The sequence below is a fragment of the Dermacentor albipictus genome, chromosome 9 (genome assembly GCF_038994185.2).
Source record: "Dermacentor albipictus isolate Rhodes 1998 colony chromosome 9, USDA_Dalb.pri_finalv2, whole genome shotgun sequence".
In the NCBI taxonomy this organism is placed as follows: Eukaryota; Metazoa; Arthropoda; class Arachnida; order Ixodida; family Ixodidae; genus Dermacentor; species Dermacentor albipictus.
Window position 1 is genome coordinate 84684463 of NC_091829.1, and position 20318 is coordinate 84704780.

Sequence of the window (20318 nt, forward strand, 5' to 3'; positions counted from 1 at the left end):
ACCCGTCGAAGGAAACGCAACGAGCGTCTTGGGCGCTGTCACGCCAGGCGTCAGATGAAGTGCGGGCTTCAAGTTGAGATGCATTTCTGAATACATGGGTTAAGATTGGTTTCGTGTGGAAATGAGAAAGCGTTATAGTTCTTTTCGTGAAATATTTCTCTTTTTCCGCGCGTTCCTTGGCCGCGCAAGCTCGGCTCTCTCCTGCGTTTTTACTGCGCCTTGTGTGAGCAGCCAAATCAAAACGCACCAAGCGTCTCAGCGCGCTCACTCACCCGCGAGGAGTTCACAAATCGAAGAACCGCTCAGCGACGTTCAACTCAACAGTAACGTTCTTTTATGCGAAGCATATTAACGTAGGTTTCGGGCCTTCGCGCGACGCCCGGCGGTGGCCACCATTGACCCTGAAGTGGGGTCACGTGACATGACGTCACGTGATGACGTCACACAGGCTGCAGATGGGGCCTCATATCGCGCCGTCGGTCGCCTCCCGGCGGTGGCCACCATTGACCTTCAAGTGACCTTCAAGTAGGTCACGTGACATGACGTCACGTGATGACGTCACACCGGCTGCAGATGGGGCCTCATATCGCGCCGTCGGTCGCCTCCCGGCGGTGGCCACCATTGACCCTGAAGTGAGATCACATGATGTGACGTCACGTGATGACGTCACACCGGCTGCAGATGGGGCCTCATATCGCGCCGTCGGACGTCGCCCGGCGGAGGCCTCCACGCTTCGGTTCGCGCCGTCGCGCGCGACGCGGCGGCGGCGCCACCATCGCTGCATCACGTGATATGTGATGTCACACCAGGGATGAAGCGGCGCGCGCCCGCCGTCGCGTCAGTCTCTGTGCCCGCAACCGCACCTGCGTCTTTGCGCCGGGCGTGTATGCGGTCAAGATGCCTCCAAACGCTACGGATACGCTAAGGTTAAGCCCAGTGGATGATTCGCATCCACTGGGTTTAACCAACTTAACAACTCGTGTCTGGGAATGTTTACTACAACCACTGCCAGGAGAAACAGTGTAACATCTTGTGCGCATGCGTCAGGCAGCTATCACGTCATTCCTTCGTCATTAGCGGCGTTGCCCCCCTTTGCACGTGCACAGATTTCATAACTTATCGAAATTTCTTCTGCTGCATCTCAAGCAGAGCCCTAATTTCTTATTTCGCATTAAGTTTCGTTCGTTTTATGGTCGCTTGATTGCCGAATGACCGAAATATTTTTACCCTAGCGACGTATTCTTTCATACCTGCAGTTTTGTTTATAATGGCGAAAAAAGGTTAATTACTGTAACAATGAAAACGCAGAACCAGCAACGCCTTCTCCAATTTCGCTTCGACACCTAAGCAGCGGTACGTCAGTATTCCGTCACACATTTGGAGGCAGTGTCTCAAACTTCATCCCGTTTTAGCAATAAAAGTAGTAATAAAAAATAGAAAAATAAATAAAAGATAAAAATAAAGGCCTTTTAAGCTCACTCTATAAAACATTTTTTTTAAAGAGTCTTTCTTTGCCAACAAAAATATGCTACAACCTAGCAGATTCTTAAAAACAAGCGACGTCATCTTGAGCCGGTGCGGTAAAACAACGACACGGAACACCGTCGCAACATTTCAAGTTTGCAGTTTTTCTGTCTTACGAAACCTACGCTCACGGAAGAAGTTATGTTTTGCTATTGCAGAAGCGTGGTTTACCAATAAAGATCAACGTTATATTCCTTGTCCGTCTCTTTAATACTTCGCTGAAATTCGCTTGGTAGAGCGTTTCGTGACTCCTTTCGCAGAGTAAACAACGCGAAATGTGTTGTCTTTTCGGGTGCACAGGTGTCAGCAGTACGCAATTAATTTCCATCAACATCTATTGAGGGTGCTCTTAGTGACCAGTATACAATCGCCGAAAATGCTGAATGTGCATATTTGCTGACGTGTTTTGTTCTCTTTCGCTAAATACCACTAACCATATTAAACGAGTAGAAAGGGGGTTAACCGAGGGGCTTGATTTTTATTAGTCATATCATGAGAAGCCAACAAACACTGACACTAAGGACAGCACAGGGGAACTTACTTGTGCTTATAAATGAAATAAACACGCGATAAATTACTCGAAATGAAAGTGGATGAAAACACAACTTGCCGCACGTGGGGAACGATCCCACAGCCTTCGCATGCGAAGCTTGTGGACACCACTGACACCAAAAACAACATAGGGGAACGTGTGGGAACGGTCCCACAACCTTCGTATGCTTCAAAACAACATCACACCTACACTGTGACGTTCCTGTAATATGATTTTTCTGGCAAATGAGGGTCAATGGCGATGTTGTATTTTTATGCGAAGCATATTAACGTAGGTTTCGGGCCTTCGCGCGACGCCCTGCGGTGGCCACCATTGACCCTGAAGTGGGGTCACGTGACATGACGTCACGTGATGACGTCACACAGGCTGCAGATGGGGCCTCATATCGTGCCGTCGGTCACCTCCCGGCGGTGGCCACCACTGACCTTCAAGTGACCTTCAAGTAGGTCACGTGACATGACTTCACGTGATGACGTCACACCGGCTGCAGATGGGGCCTCATATCGCGCCGTCGGTCGCCTCCCGGCGGTGGCCACCATTGACCCTGAAGTGAGATCACATGATGTGACGTCACGTGATGACGTCACACCGGCTGCAGATGGGGCCTCATATCGCGCCGTGGGATGTCGCCCGGCGGAGGCCTCCACGCTTCGGTTCGCGCCGTCGCGCGCGACGCGGCGGCGGCGCCACCATCGCTGCATCACGTGATATGTGACGTCACGCCAGGGATGAAGCGGCGCGCGCCCGCCGTCGCGTCAGTCTCTGTGCCCGCAACCGCGCCAGCGTCTTTGCGCCGGGCGTGTATGCGGTCAAGATGCCTCCAAACGCTAAAGATACGCTAAGGTTAAGCCCAGTGGATGCTTCGCATCCATTGGGCTTAACCTTGATAAGCCTCCAATTTTTTTTTCGATTCTCAAAAAGCGCCTTCTTCCCAAATGTGACCTTCAACATCGCGTTTGTTCTTTTCAAAGGCTTTGTATGAGAGATATTGAGATAAAAGGTATTCGCTTCTACCGAAGCGGTATGCGAAGACTGTTATGGTTTTGTCGTTAATCAAACCATGATGAAGCATTTGTCAGAAAATGCAAAGATTACCATGGTGACTGCAGAGGTTAACAGGGATAACATGTAGGCTTGCGAGCGTATTGCATGGCTCCAATGGCAGTGACGGTCTCCACCTTTGTCTTTGGTGCACAACCTACAAGTAACAGACATAGCAACGCGATGTTCGAGCCGTATCCATGTATCTCTCACGCCGACGCCAACTATAGTCGAGCATCGCTCTATAGAACGGAATTACGTGTTATTGGCTAAGCTGCGCGGCCTTTACAATGATGTGAGACGTTCGGAGGCCCAAAGCATTTCGTTGTAAAGGCTTTCGACGGAATTACACTTCTTTGACACAACTGCCACGTATACGCCACGTCCCACAAAGCACGAGCTAAAGCACCTGTGAGCGCTGTAGATTCCTTTCGGCCACCAGAATTAATAACTTTTTTCCTTGCGTCACGACCATAAGCGTGTCGGTCTGTTCCATTCCCGTCTCGTGGCAGTTGACGCTTTGGGACACTGTGCTAACCTGCACCCACACCTTGGGGGTTGGCTCTCATTCCCCAGTCCTTTCCTCCTAGCTGAACGCTACGAAGATGCTGCGAGACATTGTACCGCCTTCGGCTTCGGCACAGGCTGTACCGTTTCTTTCTGGAGGAAAAAAATCACCGATGATTACGATATTCCCTAATGAGAAATCTATAAACGTTTTCATTTCGCGTTATATTGCCTGGCGCGGACAATCTGTCTTCTGCAGCACATTGCAAACGGAGCGAAGTGTGGCGCGACCGCTTCGATAATCGAGAGATCGCGAGAACGAGCGCGTGGGTGACGCGTGGGGGCGATTCACAGCAGCCGCCTCAGACAGACCTCCGCTCATGCAGCGCTTTGGTTCCGTATATGGTGTTCCATATATGGCTTTCCGCATGCCATCGGCGAATAGACGACGACGCATTACTCTGGCGCCATCTCGTAGCGGTCGTCCCCGCGGAGTACTACGCTTTCCTTCTCACGCTTTCGCCATGCCCTCCTCCTCCACCTCATGGTTCCGCTGAACCCTCCTCCTTGCGCTTTCTTCGCTATCGCCGTTTTTCATGCACCCCTCTCACCGCGTTCACTCTTTCATCCTTCGCTATGCTCGTTAGCTCGGTTACGACGACGGTCAACGCAGGAGCGGGCGCTTAAGACCTGTGGTTTCTAAAATTATGGACAAAGAAAAGGAGATGTAGGTCTCCGTTGTTTTGTTTCCTGAGCTGCTTCGCCGATCGCACACGTGTCGGTAAGTTCCCGTTCTCTGTCCGTCGCAATGACATTTACTTTTGCAATGCTTCGTCATTCTCGCTGTCTTAGAAACTATCTCAGCCTTCAGCCATAGTCTATTTCACATAGCTCAGCACGACGTGAGCCGCCAGTGGCAGCAAGTGTAAACACGCCGGTTCGTTTGCGTTCGCCATCGATGCGCCACAAACAGTCCCGTACCGGACGCAAATCGAGTTGGGAAGCGCGAGGAAGGAAAATATACCCTAAAAGCAAGACTGATGCCCTTATTAGACGGCAAAATGGCGACTGCAAACCTGAGTGTTCGCCTTCGTAGCCCAAGCTCCGGAGCCGTTAGAGCTGTGGAGGCGAAGAGAGGCAATGCCACGGGACACGAAGTTCTCGCGTATGAGCGGGTCATTTAATAATGTTAGAACTACAGGTACTAGACCATAGCGAAGCAGCGTCGGAAATGCACAGTGCTCAGCGATTGAAACGCTATATTTGGAACGCGTGCCTAGCACCGTATTTTTTTTTCCTGCGCCACAGGTGAGCTCTACGCGATCGCCGTAGCACCGAATGCCGTCACAATGCGTCCCAAATGTTCTCGCTCTCACTGTATACTGCGATGCATCAGCTCGCTGTCCCCAGCGCATACAGCTGGTGCAAAAAGCGCCGGCGACCATGTGCTTCGAGTGTCGCGTCTCAATTGATGAGCACTGTACCTACTGTTGCCTACAGACCACGCATATCCAGCCTTTCCGCCGTTCCATCTGGTGAGGCCGCGATAAAAAACGATTGAAGTGAATAACCTAACCAGCTTCAGTCAATGTTTCAGGAACTGTTCGCGCAGCCAAAAACACAGGTTTGATCAGATTTGGTGTCAAGTACGTGGTCATTCGGCAACGCAAAACAGAAAAAAAGGAAGGAACATATTAAATCAACGTAGCTGGCAGCAGCGCCTGCCGAGTCCGGCAACGCCTCCTGGACAGGTGTTGGTCCGGACCGGCAGTCACATGTCATTACATTCGCGATGCCGCCGCATGAGGGCGCCATCGGTGGAAACTCATTTTAGAAACGTGATTGTTTGCTTTAAATCAGGGGTACAAACAGGACTCGACGGGAACCAAAGGTTAGTGGGTCGCCTCGTATTGGGCGCTCACGGGAAGACTACAAATGAAGCTGTGCAGGGTGATATGGGCTGGACAAGTTTTGAAGTGAGGGAAGCTCGCAGTAAAATTGAGTATGAAGAACGGCTGAGGAATATGGAAGAATGTAAATAGACTGGGAGAGTGTTCAGGTATCTGTAGAGGAAGAACATTGATTCACAGTGGAGGAAAAGAACTAGGAAGCTTACCAGCAAGTATGCGGCCTGTAGGGTGGGCAACACAGCAACAAAGAAGGTCAAGCGGAAAGTCAGAGGTTGAAATAATCTCATGGGTGGCGGCAACGAGAACGAAACTTGCCATGAGTAGCTACTTAAGAGTAAAAAACGAAATCTGGAGAGAAACAACTCGTGATAACTCAAAGGGAAGCTCATTAATTTTCGAAGCGAGATCGGGACGGCGGCAATGAAAAAGAACCCTGCCATGAGTAACTACTTAAGAGTAAAAAAAACGAAATCAGGAAAGAAACAATTTATTATAACTCAAAGGGAAGCTCATTACTTTTCGAAGCAAGATAGGGATGCCTTAGAACACGCATTTATAAAGCGAGATATAAGAAGGAAGAGAAAGCATGTGCTTGCTGCGGGAAACTACGGAGCATGTTTTATTAGAATGTGAAAACGCCTAGCCAGTGGTTGATTTAGGCACCACTGGCCTCCTTGAAGCCCTTGGGTTCAACGGGAGCAGTGGAAGAATAAACATGTCCGCGATAGGCGTTAGTGAGAGGCGATTGGAGGATCGGCGGAAGAAGAGTAGGGAAATAACAAAGAACGGAGACGTACAAAAGCACAGTTCGCAATAGGGGATCAGAAAATTTAGGTGTGGTAGTTCATAGTGTTTTCTTCCTTTTTTCTCTTCTTTATTGTTTAATTTAGGTAGGACATTAGGCAATATAATTGCAAGAGCTTGGTGGCGCACCCCACCACCTCGTTCCAAAGGGCACGCTTATAACATTCATCCATCCATCCATCCATCCATCGCTCGCCCGGTGCCTACAGCCCCAATGCTTTTTTTTTTTCTGCAAGCAAATGCGAAGTTGGCAGTTGGTGCGGAGCTGCCGACAAAACGTTGGAAAGCAAAGGTATTCGCGAGTGCACAGTTAACCACGTCAATAGGTACACTGACTGTTATTCGAGGGTCATGCACAACTTACCCTTAACATGAGCCAAAGTGTGTGTGGGGCAGGAGGGCCGCTCCTTAACGTTCATTTCAGAGAGGACGCTAATTCTATAAAATATGCACCTGCCGCCCAATTCACAAATATTTTTGCTCGTTAATTCTGTTAGCTATTGCGCGGCCACCTTCGATAATATGTCCAACATGAGGAGTTGCTGCAGCAGCTGTTCTTAGGAAGAATTTTAGCGTAAGAACAATTTTGTGAATACGGGACCTGCGATTCTCAGCTTTCGAATAATTGTCGTTCGCATGGTCGCGTGCCAACTTTTCACAGGCCATCATAATCATCAGCAGCAGCACAGTGCTGATGCTCTTGGCATTGTCAAACATGAGGCAGTGTGAACCAGACAGACGTCGGCATTGCTATTATGAGAACGTAGCTTTTACCGATGGCTCCTAATTTTGTTGCTCGTCATACGGCCTTAAGAAATTTTCTTAATTTGTACCCGGGATGTCGCATTTTAGCAGATTTTCCAAATAAAATTGTTGGCAAACAATACTTCTCCGTGTGCCTATGCGTGTTGCTTACAGCTAAAGAAAATCGAACCGAACTACGAGGAAGCTTTTTTGTAGTTACCTTGAAGCGTAGTCACACATACTTTATAGAAAAAAAGTTAGGCGAACGTGCTTTAATGAGTAACAGAACAGCTATCTTCTCTCACCTCGAAAGGAGATTTCTTGGGCTTTAATTTAATCATTAAAATTATGAAATTCGAAACGTATTCTAGTAGTACGTTTGTAAAATCTGCCCCACCCTTCAACAATTCTCTTTAGTGGGCATGGGCCGAAGACTTCAAAGTTATCATCATTATCATCATCAGCTTTCGCCTATCTGCACATGCCAACTCCACTGGATGCGGCAAGAAAGAGTGCTTGATTTACTGCGCTCAACATTGAGGCAGATGTCGTGTTACTGCCTCGAATTATGGGCAAAAATGCAATTTTGTTCGTTTTATGCTGTAAAATCGCAACATAGAATTCCAACGTGGCGAAATATTTTCCACCTTTTCGATTCCTTTCTTGCTGCGCGAAGGTAGTAGCTCCTCCTAAGTGGCCAAACATTTAGTCGGTATATCATCTCTTGAGGCAAGAACAATAACGAGTTTTTCGGTTTCGATTGCTTGTTTCCTTTATTTATTCTTGTGCTAATATCATTTTATCACCTTCTGTGCGGCCGTACTGCTCCTGGTATGCACAAGCCATGTTACGAGGCCACAGCAACAACAGAAACAACAGCATCTAGAAATTCCACTTCAAAATTTAGGATTACCTTTAAGCAGCACTGTTATACTCTCGCTTGGAGCAACAGTTTTGGGATATAGCCACAGGAACGTTTGCCTAGCCATTTATAACTTCCTATGTGGCACAAAAAGAATGCCTTCTTAATAGTTTTCAGTTTGAAGAATTGATTTATTTCTACTGCAGTTTAGAAAATTCAAAAAGTAAAAGCACAAATTCACAGTTCAAATCTTACTATTACTATTCGTAATTTAGCCTACTCAAGTTTAAGTATATCCCCCCTTTTTTAAACATTCCTATCAACGCAAGGCCTACTATAGTATTGATCAATAGTTCATCTCATGTATTCATAGTTTATTTTACATCTTGAATTATTTGCTTCCCTTTCTTTTTTCGAGTTATTTATTTATTAACCAATTTATTTTATTTTATGTATTGAGTCATATTACCACCCGATTCGTGGCCTATCCCCCTCAGTGGGTTTGTGCCATTACCTGAGGCTTCATCATCATCATCAGCATCTCGCTTTGTCGAGAAGAAGCAGAAGAAGACTGTAAGGATGGCTGGTAAGAAAACTGGGCCCAGAACGCCTTTCCCCTTTTTTTTTCATCACAAGCACGATAGTGTACGCCAGTCATACAACCACATAGATCGTATCGGTGACGTTTTCCAGCCATGGCTTTGTCTGATACTAGCGCATTCGTGTATAGTTTCATGGCGACCGTTGCAAACGCGTTTCCTTGCCCACGCTGGCTAAACTTCATACCACAGGGCGCAAGAATCCATGTTCAACAACGTGGTTATCGCGCTGCTGAACGCACTGACGTCACACAAAGATTCGAGGAGAACACGTCGGTAATACGCTCCATTTGGTTGGCGCCTGATGGCGCGCGTCTTCAACGGACATCTTTTGCATACCTGCGTACTCCCCCCAGATTTTTTTTTTCCGTAAAGGTTGCGGATTTGGGCACATCTTACGATTATAACAGGGTTCGCCTCAAGTTTTACGAAAACTTACTCCTGTTCTCGATAATGTATCGCGCGTTCCAAGTTTTTGATGGCGAAAGGATACAAGAGGAACCCTTGCTTCAAGAAAGTTTACACACACAAGTTCTGAAGCAGGTGATATTGGCGAAAGCGAATTTGGTGAAAAAGTCATTTGAGATCAAGAAACAGGCAGTTGCTTGTCGGTATTTGGTGTTTCAAGGTGTCTGCATGCTCGGCGTGCTGGGTGTAAAACCAAATGCGCGCTACATTCCCCCCTTCCTTAGCTCAAGTAACACTGCTCTTCATTTCAATGGTCAGTTTGACCTATTCCTCAAAACCTCAATCCGAGCAGTCATGGCAAAGTTCACCATAAAAAATCTAGCGAATATGAATCTGACAAAGGCTTCAACAGCCTTCACGCGTCATTGCGTGGTGCACTTTATTAATGATTTACTGATTGCTGTGAGAACATTACGACGCGTTCCATCAGTCACATGACTTCTGTCACAATATTTCTCAACAAGAAAAAAACCACTTGTTTCCGCAGTTGGCAGGTGGACAAGAAGCGAGGAAATGGCATCGACCAAAGAGTAAGTATCGCCGAGGTTTTCTTCTCGCAGCAACTCAAAATCTTCTTTTTTTTCAGGGGGGGGGGTAGGCGGGGAAACCACCTTTCCCTACAAGTTCCCGCAGCAACACTTTCCGTCTGAGGAGATCCCTTGTGAGGGATTGTGGAACGAATTAATCACTCGTTGCAAAGGGGGCGCTGTATCGTAGTCAACCGTACCACCCGCGGTGAGAATGAGCGTAAGATGTAGTGTAGATATAGCTTTTAGATATAGTTTTCGTGGAAGAACATCTATTTTTGCACCCCTAGTGGTGCCCTAGAGGCACTGTTAGTGGGTATACAGCGTTTAAACGACACGGACATAGATAGTAAAGGATGAAGCGCATCACCTTACGCCATTATGTTCTGCCCATGCTTGCAGTTTCGATTACCTGCATTGAGACCTGTATATTACCGATGTAATTGTCATCGCTCGTACAAGTGAATTCTATCTTTTTCTCCCTTACATATATAAGTTCAATTCATTCCACTTTGTCTCCAGCTGTCTGGTATTCACCTATCTTGTAAGCTTTTCTTCTGGTGATTTCAAAACAGCTTCCTTCCTTTTTGGTTCTAGTTCTATAATCAGCCTGGCGAGAACCATGCGGCTTTGCGCTTAGGAATTTTCTCTTCTGCTTTTCTCTAGTTTAAATCTCTTAGCGCTAGCATCCTTCTCCGTCCGCTTCTCGTTTACGCTCTTTTTTTGTTCGTAATGGTGGATGGATGGATGGATGGATGTTATGTGCGTCCCCTTTGGAACGGGGTGGTGGGTTGCGCCACCAAGCTCTTGTTATTATACTGCCTAATGTCCTACCTATGTTAAAAAAGAAAAAAAAAGAAAGAAAAACACTATGAACTCTGACAACCAAATTTTCTGACCCCCTATTGCAAACTTTGCTCTTGTACGTGTCCGTTTTTTGTCGTTTCCCCTACTTCCACCATTCTTCCAATCGCCTCTTACTAATCTTTATTGCGGACATGTTTACGTTCTTTCTTAGATTGGCAGTTGAGGTAAGACGCAGCCTATTCTTAACTTTTTTTTTGTAAATTATTACCAAGCGATAGTTAAGCAATGCGTTTGCTTCAAATGTGCTTACTCAAGGAGCATAGGATCTGAACGGAAGATGGGAAGTGTGTTACATATGGACACGAGTATATTGTTTCTTCCTGCAAGAGAAACAGTTTTGCTAATGTTAATTGCGTGCTCAGGTACTTGTTATAGTTACTTGTATATTCGGGCACCTACCTAGTGTAACGCGCAGGTTCTGCGAGATTTGGCCAAAGAACGTTCCCACATCTAGTGACACGCGCCCAGTTGCTCATGCTCGGCGGCTCAAGTTCTCCGTACGGGCAGATGGAACATGCAGTGGCAAATATCCAGTGGATCCAATTGGATAATCGCCAGGACAGCAGCGGTCAGCACACGCAGTGTGGGGCATAAAGGTCGAAGAAGGCTTAGCTATATTAACATGCCGCGTAGTATCTACGAAGTCTTCTCGGTAATGCCGTCGTTCCCTCCGCGCGCAGGGAGCCGCATCGGCAGCCGTGGGTATCGCGGTGGCTGCCGGCCGCGGGGTGGCGCCAGTACGGCCTGTTCCTCACCGTCGTGTCGGTGACGTCACTGGCCTCGGCGGCGCTCCTCGCCTTCGCCAGCATGACGCACCATGAAGGTTAGTTCCAGCGCGCATTTACCAGCACTTGGAGGACGCTCTGGATAGATTCGTCACTTGGGTTTCCTCGATCTTCCCCGCAGAGCGTACTGCGTGAGCGTGTTTGGCATTTCGTGTTCGGCAGGAAATGGCGCGGCCGCCGAAATCGGGAATCCAACCTGCGACCAATGGCTCGACAGCGAGGGACCATATGGCAGCTGAGCCAAAGCCAGCAACTTACTTTAACTTGGATAAAGAGAAGTGTTAAGCAGTCACACAAATCTGGGATCAAGAGGCGAAAACTCAACATTTCTTGAAACTTCAAGCGAACTAGCGTGCCAGCAGTTGATTTGACTTTTATGCTCACTATTAATTTGCATATGCTGCCGCCTCGTCGCAAGACATCGGAGGGTGGGTCTGCTTAGGTATTGGGAAATATTCGAGTGTGAAGTAAGTGGCGCACGAAGATGCAACAAGCTGACGTAAATATATCGCAACGAAATGATGCAATGCAACTATATAGAGAAAAGACGAGTACGTTGAAAGATAAACGCCAAGCAAGGAAAGTAATGCGTTAACATGCACGGAACGTATTCTAGAACAGCGCTCACAAATTTAGTGGTTGTTAATGAGTGGACGGAATAGAGGCAATGCAAGCGCATGTACAACCATACGTATTTTAAGAAAAAAAATGTAACCGATTACAATTACACTGACTTCATTCAAAAATGTACTTGATTACAGTTTCCAATTGCTGCCCTACGGAAGTTTTTGAAGAATTACTCAATAGTAATCGATTGCTTCTATTTTACTTTACTCCGACTATTTAGTAACATTGTATAGATGCAGTAAACAACACGCCAGCCTGGCCATTCTTCAGTGTTTCCTCAGCAGCCCTTTATACATTGCTTATCTACACTAAGAATTCCTTTAAAAAAATGTCGTCTGTCATTGTATACCTAATGTTTGTCGCGAAAACATCAGCAGTGACCATGAAAACTTGCTCGAAGAGGGGCCAGCTCCGATAGCGGCTATTTCAATTCAGGTAAAAAGCAGAAAAGCTTTTATGAGACAATTTCTGGACCAATTTTGTATGAAATTTGTTGCATGTGAAATAAATAAATTTAAACTGTAAGGACAGTAGGAAGGGGAATTTTCATTAACTGTCTTAAATTTTCGACAAAGGTTGCCTAAAACTGGTTACTTAAAAAAGAACCTAGAGCGAAGTTAAGAAATGTGTGCGTGTGTGTGTGTGTGCGTGTGTGTGTAGGAAGGGGAATTTTCATTAACTGTCTTAACTGTCACACACACACACACACACACACACACACACACACACACACACACACACACACACACACACACACACACACACACACACACACTCGCACGCACGCACACGCACGCACACACGCACACACATACACACACACACACAAACACACACACACGCATCTACATAGCACCGCAAAAGCTACCTACAGCTGCACCCAACAATTGTCAAGTTCTCCGCGATTGTTCTTTGAAATGCACCCGCTGTAGCGCAGTCGCAGCGGCTGGCCGAGAAAGCTACACCCGCGATTAGAGCAGCCGTCGTTAAACGCAGTGTGATAATTCTTACCACCTGGTGCGCACCGAAATATTGGGCACGAAAGTTTGACGGGGACGGCTATTTCACGCAGTTTTCCGGTCGTCTGTCGCAGCTGTCACGATCGAGGTTTCCTTACCGCCAAAAATTATGAGCCCTTCCCCTCTGTGAAGGTTGTAGACCAGCGAAGCTGTTTAGCGCACGACACGGAGGTAACACATAATTTTGAACCAAGGTACAAACACATTTATGTTGTTGATGGGTGCTCATCATGGCAAAAGGTATGCACACTTATTTATTGTCTTGATCGGTGGTCGTTATTTCCTTCGCAACTGCAATCCAAGTTTACGAGGAAGAAATGGCTTAACGGTTATCACTTTAGTGATAACCGTTAAAATATATGAGCAACAGAATGAGCGCCTAGGGAAGGAAAGCGCAGTCGGGAGAGGCCGATGACTAGACGAAGTGATAAGTTCCCAAAGGTTTTAGAGTTGCTCAGAAGTTGGGCGAAGTGCGGAAGGGATAGGCGAGATCCCTGAACAGTCCTTCACCCTGCGGTCAAATTAAGCTGGTAGTCATGGCGTGGCCACGAAAGCTTACTGGCCGGTTGCGGAAAAGCCAATAAAATGTAAGCACATTTGTAAGTGAAATTCTTTTGAATTTGCTGACACATTGAGCTTCTTTGTAAAGGTAGGTTTAGATATGCTTCATGTGTATGTGAGCAGAGCTTGTTGTTGGGTGAACTGGCTGAGATCTAATGAATACATTGTTGCGCTAACAGGAAAATAATGACTTAGAAGGGCAAGTTTCTTACTTACCCTCATCAGTCTTTATTGTCCTGCTAGCGCAGCAATGTATTAATTTCATGTGTATGTAATGTTGCATCTATTTTCACCCATTTGGTAATGACCCAGGGGGTTGCCAGTATTTTCTAAGTAAGAAACAAAGGCTGGTGTGGCCATAAATTGATTTTACTCTTCCTTATAAAATTTGTTTAGTGAATACCGAGAAAACGGGCTCAGTAAGGCTATAGGTTCACGGGCTCCTGTGGTACTTGCTATGGACACGGGCTTCAATTTTGGTAATTAAAGCCCCTGTAGAAGTGGGAAGCTGTCGAAGGACTAACAAGTAAACTTTTTTTTTTGGCATTTACAGCTCATCTTCATGGATTCGACAATGAAGGAGGTAAAGGCGCTGCAGAAGGCAAGTAGGAGCCGCAGTTTCAGTCGTGACTCGTCTTCAGAGCTTTGTGCAAGCGTTGGCTTAGTGTAGTGCCCACAGTCCTGTACGTGCAGTTCACACACATATTTTGTGCATTATGAAGTGACTTCTTCCGTGCACAGTGATACTTAGGTATCCTTCATCTGTTCTAAAAGCACACCACGTTAACCACGGCAAAATGCACTAATTACCTTACTCCTCCCGATATTTCCTGTCAGGCTGGGATGACTTCACCGCTGAGCAGAGACTGTGACGATAGTGTAAAGTGAGATGAAGTGTGATTTCTTAGTCCTGCCATTAAATAAATAAATAAATAAATAAATAAATAAATAAATAAATAAATAAATAAATAAATAAAAGAGAACTGTAGTCGAGTCGATAGTAATGTTCGGCAGAAGGGATGAATTTATTCCTGAAAGCTGTTATTGCTTTTTTATTTCGTAGTGCTTGGAAACAGCACTTCTGTTAGCTTGCTGCAAAACTAGGCCCGTAGATACAAGTGATTTAGGCCATGAGAGCTGGAGCTACGTCCATCATTATCCATAAAGAAGTACATTTTATGGTTATTTGCACAAGATAAAATATAAATGAGCTTATGACAAATAAGCTCATGACAACAGCGACCCAGCATCTCAATGTTTTATCTTTCTATTATACATCTACAAAGTGTATTTTCTCAGTAGCCCGTTGTCTTAAATAAGGCTACAGCTTCGTTAGGACAAGGAAGAAAGAGGAAGTTTAGCTTTTTCAGACAAAAAAAAAATGGTAGTGCATATTTTGCGAGGCCTGTACATATTGTAGTCAGGTGTCTCGGGAACTGAAATACTTTTGTGTCTTGAAATACCACCGCGTTAGCCAGGCACAGCACCTTGTCAGTCGAAATATACAAAGCATTCAAAAAAGACTAGGAAGCACTTTTCGTTCATTGAAACACTTCTGCGAACCTGTAAAGTCACGTGACGTTCGTGTGGTGAATCCTCTAGTGCGACGCCAGCTGGCCACCCTCGAAATATTCACTTCACCGGCATTTTTTTTCGTCGTCCCTTGATGATGCAGTGTTCTCGAAAAGAAAAAGAAAACAGTGTCTTCGACCGCTTTTACAAAAGCTAAGGCCATTTTCTCACGACGCCTGTCCTGAAACATAGTTCTTAACCCGGGGAAAGTATGCTCAGGTGCTACACTTTTATTACTTTGCTTTACGTGTGATTACAGGGCTCAAAACTGGTATGGACGAAGTAAGGCGAGTTTTAGGGACGTATCCAGAAGGAGTGGGAGGGATTGGAGCACACCGGGCCTCCGTCAGTTCTCTACAATGGTGCAGAGAACAGAGTCGGTCACGGACACAATTGTAGAGGTAGTAGAAATCGGGACATAAGCCGATGTCATATCATGCTGCCATGTGTTGAGTGATTCCGCAACAAGCGGTGAGTGAAGTCCCATAGGAGGGCCCGCAAACCGAGCTTCACATTAAAGCGGCGTCACAAACCTCTACCCTGACGGAAACAGAAGCTATGAATGGCAGTAAAGATCCCTGTAGAAAACATCTGCGCGAGTAGCTCCTAAGTTGAGCCAGCCAAATAATTTTGATGTTTTTGCTGGAGCATGAAACTGACACCGCGTAATACTTCTAGTCAGCTTAAACACTTGTTATAGGTCACTGTCGTGCTAATAATAGTGCAATGCTTCATAATCTGCAAATTCAGTTTGAGATGCCGATATGCAGCGCCGAGTGAAATGAAATGTTCGCCTGTGCTTTGCACTGTGTAACAAAGTACCCTGAAGAACAGTGAGTGATGAGTAAGTGGAAACGTGTCTGACTTTGAAAAACAAACAAACAAAGTGTCTTCGTTTTCTCTCTGCTTTAATTTGACTGCACAGAAGGACAGGACGAGAGCATGGCAGTCATAAGAAAGGCCTTCGAAGAGAGCTCCATGGACCAACGTAAGCTAACACCTGTGCAACTTAGTGGATGGCACGCAGTGGACATTTGTGTACAGCCGACGAAGTCGGTGGCTAGCTACAATGCAAAGTGGACGGTAACGCGTAAATCCTAGCATTCCTCGAGATTTTCATGAGAAAATAAATGTGCAAATACCACGAACTGTGGGAATCGATCTTATGCGAAGCATTTTGCAGGTACCTAAATATCTAGCACTGTTTCGTGTTCCGCAAAGCAACACCAGGTGAACCAACGTTTTCGTGTCAATTGAGTAGTTGTGGGCGGTGGGTCGAGAGCGTACGTGCCCGTAACGACAGCAGCAAGATGACCACCACGTTGAAGACGATCGTACGGCGGCAACGGCATGATTTCTCCGCCGGTCGTTCGACGCGAGCTTGCAACGTGTCAGTCGTTGGTTTCTACATAGGTAGTGTGTGAGCTTAAGCGAGGGAAAAACGCATATCCTGACGTCATCAACGACCACGTGTTGGGCAGTCGTGACGATGGCATTTGTCATAGAGTTTCTCACTATAACACCTAGAGGCTAATCTGGCGCCACCGTCTATGGGAGTTTCTTAAGGGGGCACCGTGCCGTCATGGGAATGACGGTATATGTGTCTGCGAGGCTCGTGTTGGCTGGTGTTGTAAGAGGCTTCGTCTAAAACGTGGATATGGCTACGCGAATAACGCGTTCTCAAAGTAAAATCTTCATAAAATGTTTCCATTCACGCATATTACATCTTTACTCACCCACGATACATGACCAAACGAAGAAAAGCAAGAACAGACGACCAACTGTTTCAAGGCGAGCGCGAATCTTGTCGGCTGTCCTCCAACTTTAGCGGCCCGCTGATACTTTTTACGTAACATGTAGTCGTACGCACAATAAGAAGTTCTCATAGTTAAACAAAACATGTTTTCGCGTAATAATAAAGCTAAAACAGCTTTTCACGTGCTGTTCTAGTAAAAAATGAATCATTGTGACAGACGGAACGGTACTTGCGAGGCGCGTCTTCAAGGTGTCCTGTCTCTATGATAACGATGCCAATCCGAATTCACAATATACCGGCATTCCCATGCATACCACAGCGCAGCAGCGCCAGATTTCCCTCTAGGTAATGTAATGAGAAACTCAATGGCATTTGTACTCTGGTGAAGAAATCTTAAAGTATTATTAACTTGGGTGGTCACGAAGGTGGTGCAGCACCGCACAATTCCTACGTAGCGTGCTTCGAGGAAGGTACTGAGGAAAGTGGGCCGGTCCCGGAGATGGTGCATTGTGACACCACGCCTCAGAGCGTGCGAGCCGTCACAAGAAAAGAACACGAGGAAGTGGCACGGGGCGCAGGCGTCGAGTGTTTCAAAAAGCTGGCTGACTTAGGAACGGCAGAAACAATACGTATTCGTATTGCATTCCAGTATGCGATGACAAGCAGACAATAAAAACAAAAGCAATCGTGGCCGAATGATTAAAGCACCGAGCTGCTGTGCTCGACGGCAGATGTTTGATTCTACCGTCATTGACACGACATTTTCTTTTTGGTAATGCGAGACAGGAACTTACCCAGCTACCCACTTACCTACCTGTCGCAAAGTGCTAAGGATGAGGCAAAGTATGCATCGCATTAAAAGTTGGAAGGTGATTGAACCTCTTGCTGAATTCAACGACAGACAATGCGTTCCTGGACGAACAGGGGGCTTGATTGGGGTGTATGATTCATATAATTTATTTCGAGCGACAAAGTTTGATCGACCTCAACTGAGGTTGAATCGCCGTCGAGCTCTGCATCACAAATTGTCTTCCTCGTCGCAAACATTACAATCATCGTCATCATCGTCGTCATTTTCGTCATTCAGCGCAGCTCTCAGAATAAACTCTTAGATTTATATTCGTCATCATCACTATCATCAGACATCATTATCAGTTCTGTTACATATTTATGTCGCACAATATTCAGGATCGGCCCACGAAAGACGCAAGAACAGACGTTAGAAACAGGTATACGTCACACGGAAAAGTGGCGTTAACTCGCCAAGTTAAGTCATTGTCTCAGAAAGCAGACTGAAATCTGCTGCCGTTTGCGTTAGCCATGCCTATTCTGGCTTAATTGAATACTAGTTTTCCTTTTGCACCTGCCGAATTCCGCGCTCGAGTACGCAAGCGTCTGCATGCCTATACTCTCACATTGGATCCAGGTACACACGAAGTCGCTTGTTCGAAAACGCGAAGAGATAACAGAATTTACAGTGACCCCGTGTTAGTGTTTTGTTCATAGAAGTACGCAAAAGGTGAGCAGCGTTAATTGTGTTCTCCAACGTTTTACTCACTCTCATTGTGAACTTGTGTGATTCTCTTTCTAGAAGATGCACCGATGAAGCCCTCTGGCAAGTACACGTCGTAATGCGACGCCTTTTCCTTAATATTTTGCTGAATACTGGTTATTGCTTTGTATCTTCCTACGTAAAAAAAATTTTCAAAACGATGATAAGACTTCTTTTGCTCGTAGATGGCATTGCTTTAGCACTGCCATAGAGTTTCCTATTAAAATTACTAGAATAAACGCTAGTGCCGCGATGATTCAGATGTCACGGGCACAGTTCACATCTAACACATGTAACAAGAACAGTGCATGGATTTGTCCAATCTTCATGATTGCGGCTAGAGATGCTCTTGCGGCGTTGTTTATGGCACTTTAACTGTGTAAATTTTCAAAAAAATCGAATAATTCGATGCGCACGAAGGCGATAGGCCTCTGACTACATGAAAAAGAAGAAAAAGTGTTTGCAAATTGTTGCAATTCCAATGCAATTTGTTGCGAATGATTAACTCAGCAGAATCACGAAATCGTTGGAGGCCAAGAAAGAGGACGAAGCGTAGCGAAATCCATGTACTAACAATTCTTTCCATGCCGGCTTCTTCGTGGTAGTTGCGGCTCCCGTAGACACTAGCGCCACCTTTCGCTCCAGAAATCTTTGCAACAACAACAACAACAACAACAACAACAACAACAACAACAACAACAACAACAACAACAACAACAACAACAACAACAACAACAACAACAACAACAACAACAACAACAACAACAACAACAACAACAACAACAACAACAACAACAACAACAACAACAACAACAACTACAAGAACAACAACAACAACAACAACAAAGAAAACCTAGCGCCCTCTCTTGGTGGGTGTCCACGTGGTGCTGTGTGACTGAGGGGGTATGCTTGTAAAAAAAGATATAATCTTTATAAAAAGAAAGCCAGTTAAATATCAGGGTTTGATTTATTCTAAGAAGACCCGTTTCGGAAGATATACGGAAAGGTTGCAAATTAATTCAATGGGACTTCATGGAGATATTGCTACTATACTGTGTCGTGTAACTACTCTGCTGCCAGAGTTGCACAGCCGAGTAAGGCATTTCCTCAGCCTTTGGCCAACGTTGTACCAAATTCGCCTTAAATAAATTGAAAAAGAAAGAGAAGAAGACAACAAAGTCGACAGAGGTAACAGAAAAAAACGCCGATTTACAGTCGCAAGCGAGGGGAAATAAAAAACTGAATTTGTTGTCAATCAATAAATCGATCAACCTACCTTGTAAGTTCAAATGTCACACGAGAATATGAAACGAGTAGCTGTCCTGCTGAACATTTAATCTCGAGGGAAGCATTCTTATTTGGCGTGAATATTAAGCCACGATGGCACCTTTGTTGCGAATTCACTTGCTTCCTGTAATGTTCATACTGCTCAGCCTATTACTCACTGATTTACCACAGTGACCAAACGAAAGTTCAAAGAAAAAAAAAACTTCGACGGAGAAGACCTTTCGCGAGCTACAACTCGAGAGCGCGATCTTGCACTGGTATTTATAGCATAGTGCTAGCCTTGCACTACGCGTACAAGATCAAGTAATGCCATCGTTTTTCCTTTCGGTAAAAGCTGAAACAAAACAACGCGTTCTCGTTAGCCCTGACTTGTTCTTTATCCACGATAGCACAATTAGCAATGCGTGATCGCAAACAATAAGCGCAATTATTGTTTTATTTCACGAGGTAACTCCACAAGATCAATATGCGTGCCTTCGAATTTTGCTAAGCATCTGGAGTTGCATCACACGAAGGGTTCGCCGAAATTAATTATTCCTGCGCCTTGTTCTGGCGGAAAGCATCCGCACGATGTTTATCGGCCAAGCAAAGAAAGCGCGAATTATTTTCCACAACCTGCGAATGTCTTGGTTGAATTCATATTACGTTGAAAAAAGAAGTTTAGGGCAGCCATTACTTCGATGCATTTTCAATATTGGAGTCAGTAAATACGAGTTCACGCCTCGCGATCGTGTCGGCTGGGCTGCCTTGAAT

General features: G+C 45.7%; 1 protein-coding gene across 3 annotated transcripts in view; it reads left to right on the forward strand.

Moving 5' to 3' along the window:
• Nucleotides 1-8500: 8500 nt before the first annotated feature.
• The window catches only part of LOC135919847 (chitinase-3-like protein 1), a 36232-nt gene continuing 24414 nt past the window's right edge, over nt 8501-20318 (forward strand). The window contains exons 1-6 of one of the 3 annotated variants that reach the window (XM_065453807.1): nt 8501-8531; nt 9500-9542; nt 11087-11229; nt 13952-13999; nt 15896-15958; nt 18318-18341. In XM_065453807.1, the coding sequence (XP_065309879.1) occupies nt 8525-8531; nt 9500-9542; nt 11087-11229; nt 13952-13999; nt 15896-15958; nt 18318-18341 (328 nt within the window). In that variant the 5' untranslated portion in view covers nt 8501-8524. The remainder of the gene's footprint in view (nt 8532-9499; nt 9543-11086; nt 11230-13951; nt 14000-15895; nt 15959-18317; nt 18342-20318) is intronic. The other 2 variants (XM_070525683.1, XM_065453808.1) reach the window with 2 other exon arrangements.